This window comes from Dipodomys spectabilis, unplaced genomic scaffold, assembly GCF_019054845.1.
Source record: "Dipodomys spectabilis isolate Male_0828 unplaced genomic scaffold, ASM1905484v1 ptg000002l, whole genome shotgun sequence".
In the NCBI taxonomy this organism is placed as follows: Eukaryota; Metazoa; Chordata; class Mammalia; order Rodentia; family Heteromyidae; genus Dipodomys; species Dipodomys spectabilis.
In genome coordinates, this window is record NW_024870679.1 from 3,876,937 (window position 1) to 3,889,175 (window position 12,239).

At 49.5% G+C, this 12,239-nt stretch overlaps 1 protein-coding gene across 1 annotated transcript; it reads left to right on the top strand.

The window, feature by feature from the left end:
- Positions 1 to 535: 535 nt before the first annotated feature.
- Amigo1 (adhesion molecule with Ig like domain 1) lies at positions 536 to 5,722 on the top strand. Its single transcript, XM_042683859.1, has 2 exons — positions 536 to 666; positions 1,055 to 5,722. The coding sequence occupies exon 2, from the start codon at positions 1,156 to 1,158 to the stop codon at positions 2,635 to 2,637; it is 1,482 nt and encodes a 493-aa protein (XP_042539793.1). The 5' UTR covers positions 536 to 666; positions 1,055 to 1,155; the 3' UTR covers positions 2,638 to 5,722.
- Positions 5,723 to 12,239: the final 6,517 nt, after the last annotated feature.

Sequence of the window (12,239 nt, forward strand, 5' to 3'; positions counted from 1 at the left end):
CTTCTCTTGCGAGTGGGTCTGGGGGGCGCGGTGTGTGTGGGGGATCAGGAGGGTGAGGAAAGGTGGGGGAAGCAGGAGAGGGGCGCAGGGACATGTGTCTTCCCTTCCTGGATGTTTTCCTCACCAGCTCGGCGCTCACGGGTTTAACCGAGGGAATGACCGGTCTCCCGAACGCTGGCGGGAGACCCCCCCCCCCCTCCTCCCCCCGTGCGCGTCCGCCGTGCGGGCTCCGACACAAACACACGCACGTGCGCCCCGCCCCCGCCGCGCGCACGCGCCCCGAGGCCCTGGCGGCGGCGGCGGCGGCGCGCGTGCGCGTGCGCGCGAGGCTCGCTGCCCCCACGCTGCTCCCTCCGTTCGGCTGGGCTCCGCTCGGCTCGGCTGCGCCTTCCCGCTCCCCGCGTTGATCCCCGCCGGGCCCGGCGGATCCGGAGGCGGCGGCCGTCTTTGGTGGGCTCCGGTGGGTGTCGCGGTTCGAGGCGGCGGCGCGAGAGAGGAGAAGGGAGCGGAGGGGCTGGTTCCCCACCGCGGCGGCGTTGCCGGGCGCGGGCTCCTGCGTAAAAGCGGGCGCCGTGACAGGCCGGCCGGTGAGGCGCCCGCCGCCGGGGGAGGCCGCGACGGAGCTCCCGGACCGGCCATGGGCTGAGACAGATCCTCGCTGAGCAGGTGCAGTGATCCGAGGTTCCAGGGGGGGAGTCTCCACCCCGTCAGGACGCGTCCTACCCAACCTTTAGACCTTCCCTCAGCTCCTCCCCAAAGGCCCTCCGGACCCAGCGCGGGCCGCCCCCGTGACCCCCGACCTCCTGTACAGAATCCCACCCCACCCGCCATCCCAGCCCGGTAGGCCCTTGGGCCGCTTGCTCTTCTGGCCCCCCCCCCCCCAGTGTTTTGAGCCCCTCGCTTGTCTCCACAGTGCCCGAGAACTACCTGGTAACCCGTCCTCTCTCTCCTACCCCAGAGGGGTGGGGGAAGGGGAGGAGGAGAAAAGTGGGAGTGGTGGTCCCTCCCTCCAGAGTTCCCGGTTGACAACAAATCCATCCTGTTTTCTTTCAAGCCTGTGGTGAAAGTGACCCACCCCTACTCCCCAGAACATGCCGGGGTGACCTCCTCCCAGACCTTCCGGTGGTGGCCTACCTGGCCCTCCCCAGTGACACTATGCAACCCCAGCGTGATCTTCGAGGCCTCTGGCTCCTGCTGCTGTCCTTGTTCCTGCTCCTCTTTGAAGTGGCCAGAGCTGGGCGACCTGTGGTGAGCTGTCCTACCGACTGCCTGTGCGCCAGCAACATTCTCAGCTGCTCCAAGCAGAAGCTGCCCAACGTGCCCCACTCCTTACCCAGCTACACCGCACTGCTGGACCTCAGCCACAACAACCTGAGCCGCCTTCGGGCTGAGTGGACCTCCACGCGCCTCACCCACCTGCATTCCCTGCTGCTGAGCCACAACCACCTGAATTTCATCTCCTCCGAGGCCTTTTCCCCAGTACCCAATCTGCGCTATCTGGACCTCTCCTCCAACCAACTGCGCACGCTGGACGAATTCCTGTTCAGCGAGCTGCAACAACTGGAGGTACTGCTGCTCTACAATAACCACATCGTGACCGTGGACCGCTACGCTTTCGACGACATGGTCCAGCTGCAGAAACTCTACTTGAGCCAGAACCAGATCTCCCGCTTCCCTCTGGAATTGGTCAAGGAAGGAAACAAACTACCAAAACTAATGCTTCTGGATCTCTCTTCCAACAAGCTGAAGACCTTGCCACTGAGCGACCTGCAGAAGCTGCCAGCGTGGGTCAAGAATGGGCTGTACCTACACAACAACCCCTTGCAATGCACCTGCCAGCTTTACCAGCTCTTTTCACACTGGCAGTACCGGCAGCTGAGTTCTGTGATGGACTTTCAGGAGGATTTGTACTGCGTGTATTCCAAGAAGCTGCACAATATCTTCAACATGGATTTCCTCAATTGCAGCGAGTACAAGGAGAGTGCCTGGGAGGCCCACCTGGGTGACAGCTTAACCATCACATGTGACACCAAGCAGCAGGGGATGACCAAGGTGTGGGTGACACCAAACAATGAACGGGTGCTAAATCAGGGGGCCAATAGCACAGTGACAGTGTCAGAGGAAGGCAATCTTCATTTTGAGCAAGTGCAGATTCAGGATGGGGGTGTGTATACCTGCTATGCCATGGGGGAGACTTTCAATGAGACCCTGTCAGTGGAGTTGAAAGTGTACAACGTCACCTCGCATGGACACCATGACACCCTCAATACAGCTTATACCACACTAGTGGGTTGTATCCTCAGTGTGGTCCTGGTCCTCATATACCTGTACCTCACCCCTTGCCGCTGCTGGTGCAGGGGTGTAGAGAAGCCTTCTAGCCATCAAGGAGATAGTCTCAGCTCTTCTATGCTTAGTACCACACCCAACCACGATCCTATGGCTGGCGGGGACAAAGATGATGGTTTTGACCGGAGGGTGGCCTTCCTGGAACCTGCTGGACCTGGGCAGGGTCAAAACGGCAAGCTCAAGCCAGGCAACACTCTGCCGGTGCCCGAAGCAACCGGAAAGGGTCAACGGAGGATGTCAGATCCAGAATCGGTCAGCTCAGTCTTCTCTGATACGCCCATTGTGGTGTGAGCAGGATAGGTTGGTTGGGGAGATTTTTGCCCCAGGAGAGGTAATGCACCCCTGAAGGCTATGAGGGGATGGAAGAGAGGGCTGGCTGCCCAAGGGAGTGGGTTCCTCCTGACCTCCAGGGAATTGGTCACGGGCACAGACAGTAGGCAAGATCCCAATAAGGGTGTGGCTGCCTAGAGTTACAAATATGGGCATATTAATCCTCAGGCAAATGCTACACCCCTGTCCAAAGCCTTGGCAATTCTCAGTGTGGTAGAGGAAGAAAGAGGAACGTGTCTGGGCTGGCTGGAAAATGAGAAAGGGGTGAGGGGAAGAACAGATTCCCTAAACTCTTTTGAGGTCATCTCTAGCTCCTTAAGAGAAAACCATTTGAAAAAAAAACATTTTTTTTTTCTGTCTCCACCCACACCTGGGAAGTTGTGTGTGTTGGGGGAGCCTTCCCAGGAGCCATGTTGGGGAAGCTGCCGGTTAGGGTATTGAAAAAAAAAAAAACTTGGAAATTGAGTCAGGAAAAGGCAATACCTGGATCAGTAACATTCCAGAAGGCTGCAGTGAGACTTCCCATTAAAGCTGCCTTCTTTCCCCATGAGCCCTGGATGGATGGATCTTTGCAGGAGTCTGGCCTCTTGCCTGTTAGGAAAGGTAACAATGTGGGTCACAGAATCTGTGTCTTGTTCCAGGACAAGTGACACAGATAGGTATGGCAGGAACGAAAGGGTCCCTACAACATAGGTGCCAGCACAACACTTGTAGATGGAGTTAAATTCCAAATAGAGGAATTCCTTGAGCTAGGAAAGCCCTAGATAACATTTGATTCCCAGCCTTTGTGTGTCAGTCCAGGATGGGGTCTGCTGAAGGCAGAGCTTGTGTGGAAGGCTGCCACAGGTATGGTAAGTGGGCCACTCCACCAGAAGGGAAGGGTACAGCGGCCTCTGTGATGTAGCAGCCAGCTACACCTACCTGGTTTTCCATGTAAGCCATCTCTTCTTAGCAAGCTCAGGTGGGGTCCTGAGTTTTCCCTATTATGCTGTGCTGCAGAGGGAGGAGTCCAGAGAAGTGTGGTTTTTGACCAGGCTGGGAGATGGATGGGGCCCAGTATGTGTCTCCTCTGTGTTGCCAAGGTTGATTTGCTTCCCTTAGAGATTTCATTGCTGCTACAAAACCAAAAGCATGGGATTTTTGTTATTGGAGGGGCTGAAACTGGGTGATTTCTGTCCCAGAATGGCTTTTTCGAGTGGGGCTTGAGTTTACTTCTCCCGAGCTACAGGATATCCTGTAGCAGAGATGATCTGTGGCACTGAACTTTCAGAAGCAAAGTTCTGCCATGCCATTGCTCTCAGCTAGAAGTCTGTGTGGTTGTGGCTGATAGGCCAGGGCAACATAAAAAGCGTAAGTCCAACAGTCTTAGGTTCCATCCAAGGTTGCTTAATACTGTAGGTATGAAGCTGGCCTCCCCTTGACTTCTCCCTTTGACTGTACTATAGGCCCAGGAAGTGGCTGTACATAGTTTCAGCAGGGAGGTGATCATGGAAAAGGTGAAAATGTTCTCTGATGTTGGTCTTTTTCAGTGTCTTTTCTCTCCCATGTTTCCTGTCCATTGGAAGTTCTCCAGGTCCTCTCATTTTCTGACCTGCTTCTTAGGTTCCAAGGGGTGTTATTTGCCTGTGGGTGAGGGCTGTTTGCTAGGAGGGCCTGATGCTTAGGCCGCCTATTAAGACTAGGAAGTAAACATCTTCTCCTTGTCTGTTCCTGGGATCTCAAGGTTGCTGTTCATTCTTTCTTAGTAACCTAGTTTTGTCTAGAGCAAGGTGCAGCAAAATCCCCTCAAGTAGTTGCATGCTCATAGGTATGCATGCTCATAGGTATGCATGCACACCAGCACCTTGACCTCCACCAGGACAGTCAATTTGTACTGCCCACTAATGCCAGTACTCTCAGAATGGTCTCTATCTATGTGCACTCCATGCACAACTTTCTTGTGCCATAGGAGAGACAGTGATCATGCCAGGCTCCTCAAATACACAGTCATTTGTACTTTAATTTCTGAATACCTTGAATCTTCACCCATATTTCCAGGGCTCTGAATCACTGGAGATGAGGGGCACCATGGGTTGGAGACCTTGGGAGAATGGTGGTGAGGCACTAACTGGTTCTTTAGAACCCTTAGAGACCTCTCTTAAAAGACTATACATATAAGACATTGAACGAGCAATGAGACACCACAAAGGAAACTGGTAGAGGACCAAGCAGCTGGGAGTTGTCTTTCCTATGTTAACTGTCCTACTACAGACAGATAGGACAGGAAAGTTACCTGGTTGTTTTCCAGAGACATTTGAGGATTATTGTTAGTAGAGCTATAGGAACAGGATTCTCACCTCAGATTTATCAGGAAACATGGGGAAATCGCTCTTCATGCTGCAGTTTCCTTATCTAGGTCTCTGAATCCTTTTAAAGTGGACGTCAAATGAAGAAGGCCTTCTGGAACATTCTAGCTGAGCTCCTGAGGATCAGAAGCAGCTCTAACTCTCCCTGACTTCATCCACTAATTTGGTTCCTAGTTTGAGACACCTTGAAGATGTGCCTGGCTGCCCCACCAAGAGAACTCCCTGGCCTCTTGAGCTTTCAGTTGGTAGAACCCACAGGCAGCTTTCTACCTGGGGGACTGAATACTCAACATACCTGAGCTCCTTAGAACCCTGGGTAGGAAACTGCCTTGTGTGGTTATAAGAGTGAGAGATCTCCTCCTCCTCTCCTCCTTACCTTACACCCATAAACCAGACATGTCTCCCAGAAAGCAGGTGTCCCTGGAGACAGAATATGACAGGGCTCTACAATATGTCTATGTAATTATTCGTGAGCTTTTTCTTTGCCTGTATTTATGGGGGCCGCAAAGAGAGGGTGCACCCCAGCTGGGGAGCACAAAGCCAGTTGACTTGTTTTGTGTGTGTTATCTCTGTGCTTCCTTTTCCTGTGTCCAGGACCCTGTTCCTCTCCATTGTGTATTTCCAGGCTGGCAAACCTCAGAGCCTCTAGGCTCTGGAAACTAGACAATAACCATTAAACCTGGCTTGAGTCTCTGTTCTGGCACAGTCTGTGGTTGGTTTATTTATCTTTTCATCCTATGGGTGGGGTTCAGTGTACCTCAGAAGAGTGTGACTTGTGTAGGGAGGGAATCTTTAAGTGCTGTTATAAAGTCATAGGTAAACTCCACAATAGGCATTAAGATATAGACTGGGGTCAGCAAACTTTTCTGTTACAAGCCAGGTAGTTAACAGTGTGGGCTTTATAGGCTACACATCCTATCAGACCTTAGCTTGCTACTATAGCAAGAAAACATCTACAGACAGTATATAAATGAATGATTGTGGTTCTGTTTCAGAATATTAGTCCATTTTCAGTTGCTAAAACAAAATACACGAAGCTGAGTATTCCATAAAGAAAAGAGATTTATTTAGCTTATAGTTTTGAAGATGAAGTTAAAGATTAGACAGGCCTATTGAGTTGGCTTTTGATAAAACCCTCATGGATGGTTGGCATGATAATGGTGGTAGAGCATGTAGAAGAGCTGACAGGCATGATCAGACAGATCTAGGTGTCACAGGCTTGGGTGATGCTTACAGTGACCTAACTTCCTCTCATTAGGCTCCACCTCTTCCTTTCAATACTTCTACCACAGGGATAAAGCTTTCAGTACATGAATCTTAGGGGTATACATGCAAATCATAGCAAAACTACAGCATCCGGTGAGATTTTATTTATTGACATGAAATTTTGAATTATTTTAGGATTTTAACTTTTATTTATTTTTGTTGGTCGTGGGGCTTGAACTCTGGGCCTGGGCACTGTCCCTCAGCTTTTCAGCTCAAGGCTAGTGCTCTACCATTTGAGCCACAGTGCCACTTCTGGCTTTTTCAGTTTATGTGGTGGTGAGGAATCGAACCCAGGGCTTCATGCATGCGAGGCAAGCACTCTACCACTGAGCCACCTTCCCAGCCCCTAGAATTTTAATTTTTGAGTTTTCCTCAACCATTTAAAAATAATTATTAGCTCACACATCACAGAAAACCAGGCAATGAGCTGGCTTGGCCAACAGACCAAGTTTACCAACCTCTAAAACAGATTTGTGACCAGCACTTTAGCAAGCAAGATTATTGATATCTTACAGCCTGGGTTAAAACTTATAGATGATGAAGACTTCCTGGCTCTTTGCGGGGGAGAGAGGTACCTCCTTGCACAATTCTTTTAAAATTCTAGCTACAACTGAGTGTTGGTGGCTCATATTATAATCTTAGTTACTCAGGAGGCTAAGATCTGAGGATCATGGTTCAAAGTCAGCCTGGACAGGAAACATACCAAAAAAAGGTGGAAATCGATCTGTGGCCCAAAATGGTAGAGTACTAGCCTTGAACACAAAAGCTCAGGGACAGCACTCAGACCCTGAGTTCAAATCCCAGGACAGGAAAAAAAAAAGTCTAGAGTGGACTTACTAATGACACTATGGGAATATTCTAGATTGGGTTTTTTTTAATGGCAGGAAACAGCTCACTTTCATATAATTTAGATTATTCCCAGTATATTTTCATGTTGTGAATGGTAACCATTTTAGGCTGGAAGTATACCTAATAGGTAGATTAATAGTTTTTGACATTTTAGTGTGTCCTAGCCATTCTGTATAATGTAATAAAGCAATCCTTACTTTAAAAAAATACGTAGACTACTATAAATTGGATTAGATTCTACACTCTGACCAGGCCAAATTCTTTAGCTACTCTCCTGGAAATTCTGAAAGGGACCGTCATGGTAAATTCCAAAGGGGAAGTGGGCTTGTCATAAGGAAAAAAGAAATTTTAAGAAATCAGAATTTGGCCTAGAGTGGTGGTTCACACCTGTAATATTAGCATTTGGGAGTTTGGGAGGAAGATTGTGAGTTCCAGACCAGTCTGATTTACAAAAAAATACACATTGAAATCAGCAATTGCATAATTAATCTCTACATTTATAGATTTTCAGTCAAAAGGCTTCTTCTGAAAAACTGTCTTCTTCACTTTGGGAGAAACAATTGAGTAAGAGATAGAGGTGCCTCACAACCAGCCACATCAGACAAATCAACCTTGATAATGAAATGAGAGTTATTAGTGTCATAGCTTCTCTCCGGTAGTCCACATTTGTATGTTTGCTTGTTTGTTTTTAAAATTTGCAAAGCAGTTTTTGTATGGATAACAAATTGTCCAAGAGAATTAAGCTGATAAAGAGAAAGGATTGGAGACGACTTGGTGTTCTCTGTTGTCTGGGTCTGAGCTCAGGAGTTTCGGTACTCCTCTCTCCTCTTTCCATTTTCCAAAGAAAATGTATGGATGTCTCCCTTCCTGCCCTGCCCTGCCCTGCCCATAAGTTACCAAAATGTCCCTAGAACCTGGCCAAGATGTGCAATTTTGTCTGCCATGTCTTATAGTACTCTCCCAGCACTTCACAGGTTCTAAGGGAGGACAATGTGTCAGTTGTCTTTTAGGGCAGAAAATAAGAATTTGATACATGGCCCAGTCCCTCCACCTGGTCTCTCAACTCTTCCTTTTTCTGCATTTGTACCACTTATCTGTTTTCCCAGGCAACCAGTAGCAAAACTTCACCCTACCCTCAAGGCAGAAAAAGCTCATAGCCTGCAGTGGGAGAGTTGTTTTTTCTGGTTAGATCACAGTGAGACTTTCCTAGGACTTGAGAGTAGCTAAGGCAGCTGCCAATAAAGTGCGTTTATCAGGCTAATATACTGACAGGTGGAAAGTATCAAATGCTGCGATACTTAGGCTGCTATCTAGTCTACTGAGGCTTTCTAATCTACTCAGACTGGCTACAGTCCCCAGAGAACAAAAGACACAGAGTTGTGGCCTGAGAAAATGAGTACATGAAGGCCTGCAGTGTGACTTCCAGGTGCCATTCCATACTTAGGCATAAATAAGGTCAGTGTGTGTGTGCCAGTAAGTGTGTGTGCATGCAAACACAGGCTAGAGAGGCCTGGGGTTAGGTAGTACTTTGTACTTTTTTCTCTCTCACCTCCCACTGCTCCCTTGGTCATAGTTTGCTTTAAATATGGGCCTGAGCTGGACTGGGTAGCCTTAGAATAAACTTTGAAGTAACAGGGAATCTGCTTTAAAAACAGGGGCCACTCAGTACATGTGCAGTGAAACAGAGATGACTTCTCAAACCACAGAACAGCCTGAAATGTTTCCATAATCTGCTTCTAAGAGAGGTTAAAACTTATCTGAGAAATTCTTTTTTTCCCCAGTCATAGGGCTTGAACTTGGATCCTGGGCATTGTTCCTGATCTTTTTCATTCAAGGCTAGCACTCTACTATTTGAGCCACAGTGCCACTTCCAGTTTTCTGGTAGTTAATTGGAGATAAGAGTCTTATGGATTTTCCTGCCTGGGCTGGCTTCAAACTTTAATCTCAAATCTTAGCCTCCTGAGTAGTTAGGATTACAGGTGTGAGCCACCAGCACCCATCTCATCTGAGAAATTGTGATAAGAGCAGCTGGATTAAAAATGGACTGACCATACTGGTGCCTAGCCCAGTCAGGGGGGTGGGGATAGGCTACTAGAGTAGGTCATTTGTGCCTATGTTAAGCCCAGCTCAGTGTTGATACTGTCTACTTCCAGCCAGGCTCTAGGATAGTTGTGGGGCACTGCCTCCCATCATTCAGCATCTGTCTTATTTGTGCCCATATTGATAAGAATGGCTACAGGTAGGCTCACAATGCCTAACTAGTGTTAATTCCTGAATCCCAGGACAGAAAAAAAATTAAGGTTAAAAAAATGAATACTCCAGCCTCTGCTGCTGCTGTTTCTGCCTCTCTGCTTTTACCCTAGTCTCGACTATAGCCTGCTCTCAGACAAATGGAATGGAAGGTACCCTCTGACTTAAAATTTAAACAAAACTTTTTGCAGCAGGCATGTGTGGATGTGGAATGTGTGTGTGCGTACATGCTTGTGCAATTCTGATAAAGTCCCAAGAAGGGAGTGATCCTATTCCAATAGCCTGGGAAAGGTAGAAGGAAACCAGGTTGTAGCCCCCCGGAAGACAAGAATCATAGTTCTGTGGCCCAGCATGAGGGTCAGAGGGCAAACCAGACTGCCAGGTTGGCCTGCAGTTTTAGCTACTATTGCTCCTCCTACTCAGACAGAATTAAGGGAGAAGAGATTCACATTAGATAATTTGTAACCAGAAGCTCCTGTCAAAGATGAGCTCCTGGTATTTCAGGCAAGGCTTGGGAATAATTGTACTCATATAAGATATTGCAGCCAGCCTGGCGACTTGAGAGCCCCAGGCAGGGAGCACATAGTGCAAACCTCACTCGTCATTGCCTTGGTAGCATTTGTGGCAGGAGTGATAAGGGCTGACCTTGTATCTAGAAGAAATGTGTCTGTGTTTTATTACAATGGCAACACAACCTTTTTTTTTTTTTTTTTTGGTCCGGTCATGGGGCCTGAACTCTGGGCCTGGGCGCTGTCCCTCAGCTCTTCAGCTCAAGGCTAGCTCTCTACCACTTGAGCCACAGCGCCACTTCCAGCTTTTTTCTTTTTGCTTATGTGGTGCTGAGGAATCAAACCCAGGGCCTCGAGCATGCAAGGCAAGCGCTCTACCACTGAGCCACCTTCCCAGCCCGCAGCACAACCTTTCTGAAGCATGGGTCCCTCCAAGTGTCATTATCATCTGTCTAGGAAGGTTTATCATCTATCTAGGAAGCAAGGCCCAGATCCAGGCTCAATGAGAGAGAAAAAGACAGAACATAACACCACCGGTTTATATGTGTTTAGTGTTTTGATATTCAGTGCCTGTTAACATTCATTCTCTCTTGTAACCCTCACAACATCCCTGTGAGGTAGGCAGAGTAGCCAGTGGTTTGCTCATAGCCACCATCAGCATTAAGGGCTGAGTAAACCCAGACAGCAGCACTCCCAGCACGCAGGCTGATGCACCTTTCATTTCATGATGCACAGGCTCGTTATGCCACTCGGACACAAGGGCATTAGGGGCATTCAGCTAGCATCATTGTTTCCTAAGCTTGCAGAGGGGCACAGGAAAAGATGAGGGTATCAGCCAAGCCAGGTAAGCAGAAGGAAGGGCAGGAGTAGGAGAGGTTCAGGGTCATCCACTACCTCTGCCACTACCAGTCTTAACTGAGTACATCATGTTCCCTACACATCTCAGCCTCTGACAGGGGCACAGGCCTTACCAGCATATTGAAGAATCTCAGTGCATATTCCCAGAGGAGAGCAGCCTCAAGGCAAGGCTAGACTGTGAGAATCCTGGCTCTCCTCTCCCACAGCGCCTCCCCATCCTGTTATACTCTGCAGCCCAGGAAGAGGAGGAAGGTTAGGGCTGGCTGACTCAGCCTGTGAGTGCTTAGAGATCTAGAGCTGAAAGGCCCCAGCACCATTCAACTAATGATTATTATTAACTCTGAACAGGCCTTGGCACAGCAGCCAGCTGGCTCAGGGAGGATGCCTGGATCTCCCACAGTGAGGTTTGAAAAACAAGACCCGCAGCAGCCATGCATGGGGGTGGCAGGATGGGGACAATGAAAAAAGAAGGGACAGGCCATTGTCAGGGAAGGAGGAAAGGTGGCCTGTCTTGTGCGGGGGTGAGGAGAGGAGGCACAGGCTGGCAAGCGATAGCAGTCTGTCTTGGATGGGGATGGCAGCCAAGGAGGTGAGGCTGAAGACTTCCTCGGAGCTCCTGCCATTCAGTACCACCCCCATCCCGGATGGGGCTCAAGGGATGGGGGGGTTACAGGAACAAGGTGGGTTGGGGAGCGGTATCCAAACTCAGAACATGTAATCCCATTGCTATTCAGATTTGGATACAAAGCTATAATGTCCTCAAGGTTGAGTCTGAATATAATCAAACTTGGAACACAATCAAATATGGAATCAGGACTTAGTGAGCTTGATATGGAAATCTGTGCAAATGGCAGGCTTCTCCTCCCACCCCCCCCCCCCCCCCCCCCAAACAGGCTGCTTACTAGTAGCTTTCCCTAGTCAGGGAACAAGGGCAAAGATCAGTCATTTGCTTCTCCCCTGAGACCTCTGGTTTATGTTCAAAGCCCAGCTAGCGCCCCATACATTGGGCGATACAGAGAGGTGGGGGGAGGCCAAGGGGAGCACACGGCCAGGAGGCATATTCAGCCAACAGCCACTGAGATCCCAGCTGGAGGAAGAGTGTCCTGGCACCAAAATCTAATGGTTGTCCAGCTGCTGCCCCTGGATATGAGGGCAGGTGGTGTGATGCAGGGAGAAATAGAAAGACAGGAAGGGAGGGGAAGTCCCCCCCACAATGTGGCCTGCTAGGAAGAAGGGCTCCTCCTGGTGACCTATTCCTTATACTGCAGTCAGGCCCAGCTGAGCAGGAGACCACCTGTGCTCACTCTCCCTCTGCCCGATACCCTTGCCCTCTAGGCCTGCTGGTCAGAAAGGCAGCAGCTGGGTCCTTTCCTCCTGCAGAATATAAATGACTCTCCTTCCTCCCAGGGCTGGGAATAGACATCAGATGGCACAGCCCACGCAAACTGCCGGCTGTCAGCACGCCTGCCCACCCGCCCACCAGCCC

Excerpts from the sequence above, each read along its gene's own strand:
- Amigo1 (XM_042683859.1), top strand. The coding sequence starts at position 1,156 with ATGCAACCCCAGCGTGATCTTCGAGGCCTCTGGCTCCTGCTGCTGTCC.